The sequence below is a fragment of the Strix aluco genome, chromosome Z, assembly GCF_031877795.1.
Source record: "Strix aluco isolate bStrAlu1 chromosome Z, bStrAlu1.hap1, whole genome shotgun sequence".
Taxonomy (NCBI): Eukaryota; Metazoa; Chordata; class Aves; order Strigiformes; family Strigidae; genus Strix; species Strix aluco.
In genome coordinates this window covers 36,078,237-36,094,279 of record NC_133971.1, presented here as the reverse complement: position 1 = coordinate 36,094,279, position 16,043 = coordinate 36,078,237, and the positions used below count along the sequence as shown (strand labels likewise).

The 16,043-nt window shown below is 40.9% G+C and overlaps 1 protein-coding gene across 1 annotated transcript in view; it reads right to left on the bottom strand.

Moving 5' to 3' along the window:
* CNTLN (centlein) overlaps positions 1 to 16,043 on the bottom strand; it is a 205,359-nt gene that overhangs the window by 139,027 nt on the left and 50,289 nt on the right. Inside the window, exon 6 of the mRNA XM_074812180.1 lies at positions 11,465 to 11,598. Coding sequence (XP_074668281.1) covers positions 11,465 to 11,598 — 134 coding nt within the window. The remainder of the gene's footprint in view (positions 1 to 11,464; positions 11,599 to 16,043) is intronic.

The window sequence follows — 16,043 nt, the reverse complement described above, 5'->3', positions numbered from 1 at the left end:
AGGCAATCAGCAGGCTGATGAGGGGAGACACACTGCTGGACCTCATACTTACAAACAAGGAACAACCAGTCAGGGATGTCAAGGTCAGGGGCAGCCTTGTCTACAGCAGCCTTGAGATGATGGGAGTTCAGGATTCTGAGAGGAGGGAGAAAGGCAAAAAAAGCAGGATCACAACCCTGAACTTCAGGAGAGCAGACTTTGGCATTTTCAGGGACCTACTTGAAAGAATCCAGCAGAATATCAGCCTGGAGAGAAGGATCCATGAAAGCTGGTTGATTTTCAAGGATCACCTCCTCCAACATCAACAATGGTCCATTCCAATGAGCAAGAAGCCAAGCAAAGGTAGCCGGAGGCTTGCATGGATGAACACGGACCTACCCTGACTAAACTCAAATGTAAAAGGAAAGATACAAGATGTACAAGCAGGGACAGAAGACCAGAAGGAATTTAAAATTGTTGTCTAAGCATGCAGGGATAAGGTTAGGAAAGCCAAAATCCATGTGGAGTTGAATACGGTGAGGAACACGAAGGGCAACAAGAGGCTTCTGTAAGTACATCAGCAGCAAAATGAAGACAAGGGATAAAGTGGGCTCAGGGCTCACTGCTGAAAACAGCAGGGGCGGTAGCAAAGAACGTAAAAAAAGGCCAGAGCACTCAATGCCTTCCTCAGCTCTGTCTTTAAAGGTAACGCTTGCCTCAAGCAATCCCAGGTATCTGCGAGTCTCGGTGGCGGAGGATCAGATCAGGGAACATTTAAACAAACTGGACATACACATGGCCATGGGACTTGATATGATGCACCTACGAGTGCTGAGAGAGACTTAATAAGCTTTGAAAGGTCGTGGCTATCAGGTGAGGTTCCTGAGGACTGGAAGAAATCATGTCACTCCTATGTTCAAGAAGAAGGATCTGGGAAACTAGAGCAGTCAATCTCACTTCAATCCCTAGGAAGGTGATAGACCATATAAAGGACAAGAAGATCATTGGGAGTAGTCATCATGAATTTATAAAGGTGAAACGATGCTTAACCGACTTGACAGCCTTCTCTGATGAAACGAGTAGCTCAACAGATGAGAGGAGAGCAGTGGATATCATTTATCTTGACTGTAGTAAGGCTTTTGACACTGTCTCTCATAAAATGTTCATACATGGACTGATGAGATAGAGGTTAAAGTGGAGAGTAAAATGGACTTGAATCTGGCTGAACTACTGGGCTTAAAGAGTTCTGATCAGCAGCACAAATCCTGATGAAGACCAGGCCCTAGCAGAGTATCCTAGGGGCTAACACTGAGGCTAATGCTTTTAAAAACTTATTTATAATTAATGACCTGGTCAATGGGACAGAGTACACCATGGCAAGTTTGCCAATGACACAAAATTAGGTGCAGTGGTTGTTTCACCAGATGTTTGTACTGAGAGACCTCAATAGGCCGAACAAATGGGCTGACAGGAACCTCATTAAGTTCAGCAAAGGGAAGTGCCCCTGGGGAGTAATAATAGTAAACTAGCACAGCACTAGCACAGGCTAAGGGCTGACCGGCTGGAAAGCACCTTGTCAGAAAATGACCTGGGGATCCTGGTGGACACCATGTTGACCATAAGACATTAATGAGTCAGTCCTGAAGCTACAGGAGCAAATGGAGGCTCCAAAAGAGGCACACGATCCCTCACCCTCTTGCTGCCAGGCAAAAGGAGGGGACTTAAGGGATGGGGGAGGCTGGAAACAGGTCCCTGCTCCGAGAGGCAGGAAAAGCCTTTCCCGACCTCCCTCACCTTCCGTGGTGTCCCTTCACAACAGATATCAAACTTTTGAATGAAGCAGAGAAGGATAAAGAAAATGAGTCAAACAAGGAAGAAGACACAAGGTCCACCAAGGACGGGTCATTCCAGACCAGGTATTAAAACCAGTTCTAAAAAGAACCCCAGAAGAGTCATTGTAGTGGGTAACTCCATTCTGAGGGGTGTCGAAGGCCCAATATACAGACCAGACCTATCTCATAGGGAAGTCTGCTGCCACCCTGGGGCTCAAGTGAAGGACCTCACGGAAAAACTCCCCACTCTAGTGAGACCCAAGGACTACTACCCTCTCCTGGTTTTTCAGATAGGTAGCGACGATATTACTACAAAAAGTCCTAAATCACTTAAGAGAGATTTCAGGGCCGTGGGGAAACTGGTTAAGGGGTCAGGGGCACAAATTTTGTTCTCCTCCATCCCTTCAGTTGCAGGGATGGATGAAGAAGAATACAGGAGAACTCAACAGAAGAACTTGTGGTTCCAAGACTGGTGTTACCATCAGGGCTTCGGAGTTTTCAATCATGGGTTGGTATACAGGACGCCAGACCTTTTCACATCATATGTGATGCACCTGTCCCAGAGGGGGAAGAGGATCTTGGGGCAGGATTTAGCTGGGCTCATTGAGAGAGTTTTAAACTAGATTTGAAGGGGGAAGGGGGCAAAACATCAGCCCATCTGAAGTGCATGTATACCAATGCACACAGCATGGGTAACAAACAGGAGGAGCTTGAAGCTATGATGCAGCATGTGTAGTGAAGACAGGGTGGAGTGTCTTTGCATTAGAATCAGGGGGAAGGCCAACAGGGCAGATGTTGTAGTGAGAGTCTATTATAGGCCACCCAACCAGGACAGATAGGTGGATGAAATATTCTATAGGCATTTAGGAGAAATCTCATGATCGCTTGCCCTTGTTCTTGTGGGAGACTTTAACTTCCCAGACATCTGCTGGAAATACAACACAGCAGAGCGGGACCAGTCCCAGAGATTCCTGGAATGTGTAGCAGATAACATCCTGACACAGCTGGTGAGTGAACCAACCAGAGAAGAAGCCCTGCTGGGTCTCCTCTTTCTGAACAGAGAAGGACTGGTGGATGATGTGGTGGTCGGAGGAAGACTAGGGCACAGCGATCATGAAATAATAGAGTTCTCTATTCTTAGAGAGGCCAGGAGAGGGGGCAGCAGAACTGATATCCTGGACTTCCAAAGAGCTAACTTTCACTTGTTTAGGCACCTGCTTGACAGATTCCCTTGGGAGATGGTCCCGAAGGGTACAGGGATCCAGGAAGGCTGGGCACTCTTTAAGAAGGAAGTCTTAATGGCACAGGAGCAGGCTGTCCCCAGGTGCTGTAAGAGAAGCCAGTGGCAGAGAAGACCACCCTGGCTGAACAGGGAGCTTTGGCTGCAACTCAGGGAGAAAAGGAGAGTTTACAGCCTTTGGAAGAACAGGCTAGTGAGTCACAATGATTACAAAGATGCTGTGAGGTTATGCAGGGTGGAAATCAGGAGGTCTAAAGCCCAGCTAGAAATTAATCTGGCTTCAGCCGTCAAGGATAACAAGAAATGTTTCTGTAAGTATGTCAACATCAAAAGAAAGACCAGGGAGAGCCTCCATTCCCTGCTAGACGCAGGAGAAAACATGGCAACGAGTGATGAGGAAAAGGCTGAGGTGCTTAATGCCTTCTTTGCCTCAGTCTTTAATAACAAGACTAGTTGTATTGAGGGAATTCAGCCTCCTCAGCCAGAGGACAGAGACTGGGAGAACAACCCCCCCGCAATCCAGGAGGAGATAGTCAGTGACCTACTGCAGTGACCTCCTACTGAAGGAGCTGGCTGGGGTGCTCAACAAGCTGCTTTACATCATTTACCACAGTCCTGGCTGACCAGGGAGGTCCCAACAGATTAGAAATTGGCCAATGTGACACCCATATGTAAGAAGGGTCAGAAGGATGATCCGGGAAATTACAGGCCTGTCAGTTTCACTTGTGCCAGGGAAGCTGATGGAGCAGCTCATCCTGAGGACCATCATACGACACCTGCGGGACAACCAGATGATCAGGCCCAGTCAGCATGGGTTTATGAAAGGCAGGTCCTGCTTGACAAACCTGATCTCCTTCTAAGACAGGGCAACCTGCTTATTGGATGAGGGAAAGGCTGTGGATGTTGTCTACCTTGACTTTAGTAAGGCCTTTCACACCATTTCCCACAGCATTCTCCTGGTGAAACTGGCTGCTCGAGGCTTGGATGGGCACACACTTCGCTGGGTAAAACACTGGCTGGATGGCCAGGCCCAAAGAGTTGTGGTGAACGGAGTTAAATCCAGTTGGCAGCCGGTCACGAGTGGTGTCCCCCAGGGCTCGGTTTTGGGGCCACTCCTGTTTAACATCTTTATTGATGATCTAGATGAGGGGATTGAGTGCACCCTCAGTAAGTTTGCAGATGACACCAAGTTGGGTGGGAGTGTTGATCTGCTCGAGGGTAGGGAGGCTCTGCAGAGAGATCTGGACAGGCTGGAGCGATGGGCTAAGGCCAACTGGAGGAGTTTCACTAAGGCCAAATGCCGGGTGCTGCACTTGGGCCACAACAACCCCCAGCAGCGCTACAGGCTTGGGGAGGAGTGGCTGGAGAGCTGCCAGTCAGAGAGGGACCTGGGGGTGTTGATTGACAGCCGGCTGAACAGGAGCCAGCAGTGTGCCCAGGTGGCCAAGAAGGCCCATGGCATCCTGGCTTGCATCAGAAATAGCGTGGCCAGCAGGGACAGGGAAGGGATCTTTCCCCTGTACTGGGCACTGGTGAGGCCACACCTCGATTCCTGTGTTCAGTTTTGGGCCCCTCACTACAAAAAGGACATTGAATTACTCGAGTGTGTCCAGAGAAGGGCAACGAAGCTGGTGAAGGGTCTGGAGCACAGGTCGTACGAGGAGCGGCTGAGGGAACTGGGGTTGTTTAGTCTGGAGAAGAGGAGGCTGAGGGGAGACCTCATCACCCTCTACAGCTACCTGAAAGGAGGTTGCAGAGAGCTGGGGATGAGTGTCTTTAACCAAGTAACAAGTGATAGGACAAGAGGGAATGGCCTCAAGTTGCACCAGGGAAGGGTTAAGACTAGATATTAGGAAGCATTTCTTTACAGAACGGGTGGTTAGGCGTTGGAATGGGCTGCCCAGGGAGGTGGTGGAGTCCCCATCCCTGGAGGTGTTTAACAGTCAGGTTGACATAGCACTGAGGGATATGGTGTAGTTGGGAACTGTCAGTGTTAGGTTAATGGGATGATCTTCAAGGTCCTTTCCAACCTAGATGATTCTGTGATTCTACGATTATCAGCATACATAAATACCTGATGGGATACTATAAAGAAGATGCAGACAGGCTCTTCTCAGTGGTGCCCAGTCACAGAAAAAGAGGCAATGGGAACAAAAAAGCCCACATGAAATTCCTTATACACAAGAAAAATGTTTTTATCGTGTAGGAGTGGTCAAACTCTGGAACGGACTACCCAGAGAGGTTGCCAAGTCTACATTCTTGGGCACACTGGAACTCCACCAGACACCATCCTGGGCAGTCTGCTGCAGCTGATACTGCTCAAGACTTATTAATGACTAGCAGCACTTAATCATTAACCAATTTAAGGCTTTAGAAAATAATTCAGTAAAACACATTATGATTAAAATAGTAACTTAACTACAGATTCAGAAAGTATTCGATTCACACTAACTTATTATGAAGAATCCTATATCTATCTGGTTTTATGTATATTCACAAACACAAGATGTACAAACACACAAAGTATTTGGCTCCAGTAAAATATGTTGTACCCACATTCATGAAAATAACTGTGTGTACCTAAACACATTGGTAGGTAGAGAGGTGCATGAAAGAGAAGCTAGCTGACAGTTAAAATTTCCCTGTTCTCGAGTTTAGAGTAAATACTCACAATACTTCGGCATTCCTCAATACCTGAGACTTGCGGGGGTCAACCTGATCCTGCCCTTTCGTCAGCTTTGACAGCAGACGGTACCTGAAGGAGTTAATACCTGAGAGGTGTCCCAGCTCAGGGGAGATGCTGGTCACAGTCTCGCTGCAATCCAGGAGAGCTTGAAGGGTCTCACTTAGGGTGACTATTTATACCATTCAAGATAATTGACTTTCAACAGGTACTTTTCCACTCCAGGCCAACTCAAGTGATGAAATATTCTGGTGTTTTACAGCAGTTGTGTAGGTCCAGAACTTGCTGGATGTGCAGTTCTGTTATCCCCCTCCCTCAGCCACATCCCAGGTACAGAGGTACCAGGCTGTCAGGAGGTGATGGGCTGTTATTACCACTCCCAACCGAGAGGGAGGGCAGGAGACAGGCACGTCAAGGGGGTGCCTTAATCCTCTGGTCCAGGGCCATTTGCAATCCATACTGCCCTAGGTTGGTATGTGGTCCCAGGAGGGGGGTTGGAATCACACCAAGACCTAAACGGCTCAGCAAAGAGAGGGGGGTGGGGGGGAATTGCACCACCACAGCAGGCCTATACGATCTCCAGGTGTCTGCCAGTCTCAGCCACTCAGTGATTCTGAGTGATTCTGTTACCAATTTGCCTGCAGCATGCTCAAAGAGAGTATAGAAAATCAATCCCATGACAATCAGAAAAACAGTTCAGGATAAAAATTAATTTCTCATCAAAATATCTGTTAATATGCAAATATTAGCAAACTACTAAGCTGTCTACAAGACAGACACCTCCCTGTCACTGCAGCAGTATAAGGATGTCAATTCCTAAGTAAAATGATACTCTCAGTCAAGCATGTAACAGAAGAAATGAAAAATTGCAAACTGGATGTAACAAGGTAATGAGTGGCATTTAAAATATATGTGCCTATATACACAGCCATATATATGTATGTATATATGCATCTACATGTACACACACAGATATGTAGAAACATATGCATCTACACATAAAATACATAATTTATATGTGGATGTGAACATGTACGCATACAAGTAGGATATATGTATAAAAATATAAGCACACATGGATAAAATGTTTCAATATACTCTACACTCCAAACAAATTTAAGAAAAAAAAGTCATCAGCAGCAACAGTAATCAAAAAAACAAGTTCCTCTCAGCTAAGCACCAAAACTGAAACACCTACTAGGTCTACTTTTTCCCCACAACTCCCATGCTCCCCATAAACAAACATACCACGATACACTGAGAGCATTTAACTCCATTTTAACATTGAAGTCACCAGATATCATTGAGAAAAAAAAAAAAGCACACCCCTCTGTCTCTAAGGTAACACCTCAAGACCAGTACAATGGGAAACCAGTAAAATTAGAGAAAGTAAGTTGCACTCTTCAAGTCAGAAGAAAGAGCCGGGTATGAGAAACAGTCAGGTTTCTCTCAAGTCAAAACAGAAGAGCATTATCTTATTGAATTATTTCAACCACTAAATTAAGATTAGAGTAGCCTTAGTAGATTTTGCTCTAAACATTGCAAGGTTGACACTATACGAAGACCCTACAAACTGGACTGCAGCAAGACTCAAAGATTTGACACCTTGTCTTGCCAATAACAATACTGAAAATTCATACTATTGTTTAGGGTAGAAATAGCTCTGGTGCTCATATCTGACAAGAGTGTGAACTAAAGCTTCCTCCTATCCTTAGAGGATAACATTAAATAAAACCTTTATGTCCTGCATATACCAACAGTTTAACAGTAAACTGCGGCTTCCCTGAGATATAAATGAAGTGAGTAGCTACTGCCAATCGAGAAGCTATGTAACTGTGCTGCAAACATTCATCACACCTACCACTTCAGGTGATGTTGTTGGCTTTGTTTCACCACCACAGTTTTGGTGAATATGCTGGGATTCCGAGTACCTCAGATATCCCTGTTATCAAGGGAATGTAAGAGGGTTTGGGGTAATTCAGGAAATCTCTGGATTCCATTACCTGTAGTTTAGAAATACAACACAGTGACAGGCACTATGAATTACGGCTTCTCAGCGGAATGGCATAGATACTATGAAATGGTTTACAGCACACAGCAAAGAACAACCTGAAAGTCCCAGAGCAGCAAAATAAGGGCTGAGTAGAAATCCGGCTGCCTCATAATTTACAGCATGGAGGTAAACAGCAACAGCAGTTGGGGGGGCAAAGGAAGAAAAAAAAAAAACACCACAATATTTTTACAAAATAAGTGGTTGTAAAAATGATAAGGGATAGATTTGGACTAGAAACTAATCAAAGAAATAAAGTGGTGGCACACACTTCCAGTAAGAACACAGGAGCAAGAAGTTCTAATTAATTTTAGAACAGCGCTTACTATATTTGCAAACAGTTTAATAATTCCTGGATACCTGTGATAGCAAGGCTCAAGTCTCAGTGAGTCAAGCAAACCTCTCCAGTTTGATGTTTATAGAGTTCCACCAGAGCTGTGTGCCAGCGAGACACAGACCAGCGAGTGCTCAGCAGTAAATAGGAAGTTCTAAATCCTGATATTTAGCATAATTTTAAAACAAAAATCGCAGAGATGCATTGGAGTTAATCATCAGAAACAAACAGCAAGATTTAACATTCTTCCAAGAACATGAAAACTGAAAGGCTACCAGGGACTCTAAAATAATCCAGAAAATCTGGACTGAATGCAAACATGAAAAAATAACAAGAAAATGCATTTCACAACTACTTCAGGAGTTTGAAATTAAACCCAGTGAGATCAAGAGTGCTTTGCAAAAATAAAGCCAGCAAAGAAAGGGTTCTTGAAGACATCCACTGTGCAGGATGGATCCTGTAAATACTGTCTGTTCACTGGTCTTAGAAAATTTATCTTCCAAACCTCAGAAGTATGTGACAGAGACTACTGACTGGGTGGGATTTTCGAACACCTGCTATTCTGTAGGGCCAGAGTTAGACTGGAGTACTTGTTCAAAATTTTGGTCCCTGCTAATTTGCTGAAAAAGGCTGCCCGTTAAATGAAACGGTTTTCTTAAGTGTCTACAGACAGTTACTGTTAAACTGAAAAAAAACCTCATGCTAACAAACTGACAGATATACAGAACAGAGCAAGAAGTTATGATTGCACAAGAAACAGAGCACCAGACCAGTTTGCACATAGACCCTTAGAGACTTTCTTTTCCAATTGATTTTAGCATCTACTGTAAAAATTTCACAGTATTTCCAAGGTGTTAGCTGAAGGAGTATTCTTCTGTATCTGCCTATACTGCATATGGAAGACGACACCAAATGAAGGAAGCCATTTTCCTTCCTTTCTTCCTCCAGAGCTTGCTTCTAATAATTACAACTGTGCTCCTGGTCTGTTTTCAAAAAAGGGGAGGGTGGGCAAGGCAGGCAGGCAGCAGACAGGGAGTGAGAGACAGAGCAGTGGGGAGATCAGAGATTTGCAAACCAGATTGTTTTTTTCAGCTCCAAAAGTTTTAAATTGATGGAAAACTGGAGATAGTAAGGGAGATGGGGTATTTTCCATACTATTTGTGAAACAGTTTTCTGCCAGCATTAAACGAAAACTGAGAATTCAATGTGATACTTTTATGAAACCAGTTTTAAAGAACTAAAAAAAAATTAAATAATTATCAGTCTAAAAAAAGGAACAACCAAATGCTTCAAATTTTGAAGTTGACACAGTTCTAAGATCTTGGCCTAAGAAGATGGGAAGATGTAAAGACATTATTTTCTCCTCAGATTTTTTTCCTTTAATTCTGGAGTTGCTGCTTTAACTTAAGAGTTTGGCTTTTGTCTACATAGACTTTCATTATTTTGACTTTTTTTTTCATTAAGAAAAAAATGAAAAAATAGTTTTTATCTACGTATTGACACTTTGGGAAGATAAGGAGAAACTTCAGTATTCTATACCACAAAAAAAACAGACTAAAGTTCTTAGTTTGTATTGCTAACTGCTGAAACTGCTGCCAGAAACTATGAATTTTATAAATGCCATTCAGCATAAGCCCTCTTCTTTTGTAATAGAAATGTCAACAAGAAACTTGTAGCCAAAACAGTTCGTTAAGAAAGACTGGCAGACATTGAATTACAAAGATACTGATCCAATAGATACACATATAACAAGTGTAACTCACATACTAGTGATATGGAAAAATATTATCACTCATCCCAATACTAGATAAGTATCTAGGAAGGAAAACAATTGAGCACACAGAAAAACATACATGATCAGTTTGCCAAGCTCTTTTTTCATAAATTTAGAAGACTGGTTGTATGGAAAAACATACAGGAAGACTTCAAACACTTCAAAGTATGCTGTCCACCTTTTTGTTACTTCATGTTCAGACCTTATGTTCAAAAAAGTACTTATTATAATTACATATGTAAATGAGATGTCTGTAACAAATTCTAGGAGGTTGGTTGCCTTGCAGTGAATAGCAAAGAATACATTTTGAGAAATTTTAAGTTCAATGATTTGGCTAACTCAGTCTGCAGTATCCTAAACTGCAACCAATAAGCAGTAACTGCAAACCTTGATTACCGGACTTTAAAAATGTCTTCTTTGTTGTCCCTAGTCCTCTCACACGAATATACATTTCTGAGAATAATTTCAGAAGATAATAAAGCCTATTAGTTCATTGTCGATTTTCACAAATTCCAGTGACTGCCTCTTTCAATACAATTTGCCTTAAATCTGCCTATTTTTAATGATTTTTGAAAACCCAACCATTATACTTTTTAAATATGAAAATAATAAGATGTTGTTTTTCCTGTAAAGATTTCAACAAATACTAGGACAATAATTTAGGTCAGACACATCAAAAATCATATTTCTAGGTTTTTTTCCCCGAAAAGACTTAGATACTGACTCCCTACAGTAGGATTATTTCTGCTTGGAAAGCAAAGAGGAGTGTCCATACCAATGGTTTCTGCATCCCAACTGCAGCTCTTCAGGCATAACCACAGTTTGAGGTGATATTGAAGGGAATATTATTTGGCTAATGCAGAAGTGATAAACACTGTGTATGCCTCTGAAACTACAAGTGAAAAATGCACAATTTCCTGACAATCCACTTGAAGTTACCAATTGTCTTCTGCCATTACCTTCATTTTGAGGAATTCAGTAGTCTAGTCAATTCATATAATTCATTCCATCCTTCATTTCTTTTCCATGACTCAAATAATACAGCACTAATCTTACAGATTCAGTGTAAAGAAATGCTGTGTGAGACCTAAGATAAAGCTTAAATCACTGCACTTCAAACCTTTAGCACAAGCCTATGCAGACATTTGCTGACTCGTCAGATTTTTCTCTAATTAAAAAGTTACAGCTAGACTTAAAGCTTTTCCAAGTTTAGGGCATTTTGTCTCTGCAATTAAATGTTTATTTCACTAATCATATTGGTATTTTATTACTTTCAGTGGAGACAGGTACTTCTCCAACCCAATGCGAATTACAGAAGTGTAATTTTTGAAGTCCATCCCTACTCAAAAACTGGTAACAATATACTAAGAGTCAAAATATATCAGAGAGAGTGTACATAAACTGTCATCTACTGGTAGACTTCCAAAAGCTTTACATCTTGCAGAACAGAATGGTATGAAAATACACTGTTGAACAAAAATTCCTCTAATGCAAGATACTGCTTTGTAAGTGGAGTAATAATCTTTTTGATAAGATTCAGAGTTAAAGGTAATGAAATTGTGAAATACTTACTTAGCTCTGATCACATCACAATCCTTTTGGGAGAGTTCTTCCTGTTTCACAGCTACTTGAGACGATAAGTTACTGCATATACTGTGCAACTCTTTCATTTGTTCTCTTGTCTCTGCTAAATCAGTTTCCAAATTCTGCAAAGAAAGCATTGGAAACGTATTAAAGATAACGTGTATGAAAGATTTTAAATCTACTATGTGTGTTAACTATGTATAAAGACATATGGATGTGCACATACATACATGCATATATTTATTTACCATGGTCTAAGCAAATATGTATAGGTATGTGTGCATGTATGAAAAATGTGAAATACCAGAAAAAAAAGGTATTTGAAATTTTAGGTGGCCACCCATTCCCACTGTAAGAAGTTTTTCTTAATTTGTTTGCTGCATGTGGAAAAAGAATCCTGAATCAAATCTTTGCAAAGCAATAGTACACTAACTACTGAACAGATTAAACCCTACTCCTAACAAAAACCAGCTATACAGTCATTGTTTTAAGTTCTCCAAAAAATACACAATATTGATACATGAACTAAGACTCACGGATACAGATTCATTTTTGAGAGTTAAATCTGCTCTGATTTTGCACTTCTAATTCAGTGCAAGGAATAGTTTCTTCAGGAAAAGAAGCAGCGTATAAGAAAACTTCTGGAAATGCTTGTTGAAAACAGTGTAAACAAGCAAAACTCTGCCTTTTACAGTAAGCCTTACTGTAGAAGTTCATCAAAGTGTTAAGGTATATGTGGGAAATATAGCAGCAAGACAGCTTACTCAAGCAAGATTTCAATCTCTACATAGAACTAGAGTTCTCTGGAGCTTTAGCAGCTTAGAAGAGTACTTCAGTCCTTAAGAAGCTTCATATGACTATTCTCCCAGAGTGTTTTGAGGCAGGAATGGAAATAAAAATATTACAGCAATTTCTAGAGCAGAGTTTGAAGGTGGCAAGAGCCTTAGACCTGCTTTGGTATGAAGCTACTCAGACACAATCACTTGTTCTCTGTAAGGCAAATATTCCAGGATTCATCAATAATTTAAAATAAATACCTCCTAGTAGGATAGCATCACTAATCTACTGCCATTTTATCCATATATGGATATTATCCATGCCATGTATTAGTTTATCTTCCATTTACATACAGACTTAAAGAAATAAAGAACTGCATGTTCTTTCCTTTCAACGAATACCCCTCAAATATTAAAGGTATCAAAATACTTTTATAACTGAAAAGCAAATAACTAATTGCCTCTCTTTAAAATAGCATGAAATATCTTACACACATTTGGATGTATCAGAAGTGTACTACAATCAAACTCTTTGAATTTGGACAAGAATTATCATGTCCTGTTCATAACAGTAACAGTAATGTAAGGAAATAGCAAAATTCACTAGTGAATGAGGTAGGAAAACTATTTGTTTTATGATAAATCTCAGGCTATATAACTGGTGTACCCAACTAATGAGTCATCATTCAATCTCAAAGACTAGCTAGCAAAAATTATTTTTTCCTCAGATAACAAAACATTTCAGAACGAAAGGAGACAGTTCTATCAACACGTGAAAATGCTGAAGTGTAATAAGGTATTTATAACTTGCAGCCAAATAATTTTACGGTTTCTCCTCAGTGGCTATTTTTCCACAGCAGCTAAAAATTATCATGAATGTGAACAAAAATAACAGTAGTTCACATTTTCTGTGAATAAATCCTATTTGCCTATATTTCACACCCCACTATAGAGTTGCAGAGGTTTTTCATGGTAGAGATTAAAAAAATATCTGATTTTACCAAAGCTTAAGTCCCCATGATTCATTGCAGGAATGACTAGGTAACAAATAGTTTGAGCACTTCACCCCATTTGTGAATTACGTGACTTCAGATTTTGATTTCAACTAACAAATTAATTAGTTCAACCTTTTGAACTGATTTTGAAGCCTTAATTTTTTTTCTGGAAGCATTACTGAAAGGGCAAAATGTGAAAATAGGAGCAAGAAGGGACTAGTTATACAAATAGCTTGTATACTGAAATATCATATATTGAGGCATTTAGTAGAGCTTTTGTACCCAAGTCAGAAATCTAAGATTATGAAATAACCTATAGTCTTTTACACTCAATTTCTGAGTACATCTGTTTTTTTTAAAATCATGTGGAATTTATTACGTTGCATTTTAGCCAAGAAGGTAGTTTCACTGCATAAACAGACTGAAAATTTTCTAAATACTAATTCTCCCAATCTTGATTTTCAAATTAAAGCTAATTTCAATTGTACATACAGACTGTTTAGAATTCAATCTTTTAAAACATGTTAAAGCAAAGTAAGTGCTATTTAAAACACAGTAAGTCAAAACATCTAATAATTCAGTTATATGAGAAAGAGAATACATATTTTAAGAAAAATACAAGACAGTAAAAGATGCCTCTTTATAACAGTACTGAAAGTGAAGCACAAAAAATAAGTCTAGTCATTATTTCTAGCCATGAAAAGTGGTGATCCCAACTAAAATGAAATTAAGATAAATAGCATAATAGAATAAGAATAGAATAACAGAATTGAATAATAATTTAAGGAAAAATATTATAGGAATATTTTGATCATTTCAAGCCCAAGAACTAAAAACTCGGAAAAAAAAAAACAGATAAAAGGTGAATTTAAAAGAACTTCAAACATGAAAAGCATAACACAGAGAAGGCATGAGGCAGCATAGTTGTGCATAGATTATGGACTCACTGTGAATTAACACTAAGGTTGATGAGGTTTCACTTTATTCATCTACAGATATAGATAAAAAAACATGTACAAAAACATGTACAAAATTCCCAGACTCAAGGCTGAGAGGCAGAAGTGACTTTCAGAAGGAGATATCATTTCTGAATTCAAATTATTTTTATCCTTAAGTATTTTTACAACTACTTGAGAACAGTACAATTCCGTTATTGAATTTGCTCATAAATTACTTTTTAAAAGCATTTCAGGGACATGTTATATTGGGGTGCATATTAGAACATCATCTGCAGCCCAGTATAGTGTAGTGTGATAAAGTCGTATTTGGCCTCTGTGAATAAGGAAATTATTATTCTTTATTGTTTATAAGCATCCTGTTAAGAGTCAATCCAATATGGATTCTCGAGTGTTGAGTAATGGAAATGGGGAATGTCAGGAACAGAGAGAGAAATTAATTCAAACTGAAACTTAAATTTTCAAGGAAATATTTATAGGAAGAGTATATCTAAAAACAGTTATGAACTACAAAAATAACTGTTTTTACAAAATATTGATAAAAAACAATGAGATAACATATTACTACTTCCTAGAGATCAATAGTATCTCTTGCAGATACTATTGTTAATATGCTTCTCAATCCCTGCAACAGTCTTGTGAGATAACCAACTTTACCTAGCTCTGTCCACTAGCAAAGGTGTATAGTCACTTGTCTAACATCACAGAAGGCAAAGAAAAAAAAAAGGCAGAAGCTGGGGCATCAGACTCATGGACACATGCAGACTGGCAGAGACCTGGAGACCTCTCCAGTCACAGCCCCTGCCTAAAGCAGGTTGAACCAGAGGGTCCAATCAGGCTGCTCAGGGCTCTACAAAGTCAGTGGTTGAAATCTCTTAAGGATGGAGATGACCCAACCTCCATGTACCCCAGCTGCATTCCTGGGCTGTCCTCCTGGAGAAGAGGCTTCTCCTTACCTCCAGTCTCAGCTTTTTGTGCTTCAGCTTGTGCTGTCTCTCACCCTTCTGCCACACAAAGCTGTGAAGATGAAGAGCCTGGCTGCATCTTCTCCACCCCCTCCTGTTGGTGCCAGAAGTGCTGTTGGATGACCCCAGCCCCAGAGCCACTGTTCCTCCAGCCTGAACCAGCCCACCCTACAGCCTCTCCTTGCAAGACAAGGTCTCAGGCCCCACTGTCTCACCTTCAGTCGGTTTATTGTGTCCTTCTTGTAGTGCACACAAAAATGTCAGTATCTAGAGTACTAAGCCAAAGGTATTGATTCCACCCCTGGCTCTTGGGGCCATGCCCTGCTCATGCCTCTCTAGGCACTGCTGGCCCTCACTGCTGCCTGGGTGCACAGGGCTGGCCCCCAGAGCTGTTCCCTAGCCCTGGTTCATCATTTGTCACAGTTCAGGCTCATGTTGGCCCACTTCTGTCAAGGTCCCCCTAGATCGCAGCAGAGCCCTCAAGCACATTCACTTCCCCTTTGGTGTCATCTGCAAACTTGATGAGCATGCCGCTGTCCCCTCTTCGAGGTCACTGATAAATATCTTAAACAAAACAGGTCCAGGATAGATCCTGCAGTACACCACTTCTTACCAGCCTACAGGCAGAGTACAACCCATTAACCACAACTCTGAGCTCAAAAATCCAAATAGTTCTTTTAAACATGTTGTTGTCCACCTATCCAGCTGTAACATCCTAACCTGGGTACAAGAATACAGCAAGACAGTGTCAAAAATCTTGCTAAAGTCAAGGTCAATCACATCCAAGCTCTTCTCTTGTCCACAGACTCAATCATTTTATCACAAATGACGATCTGGTACCTCAGGAATAATTCACCCTTGGTAAATCCATGATT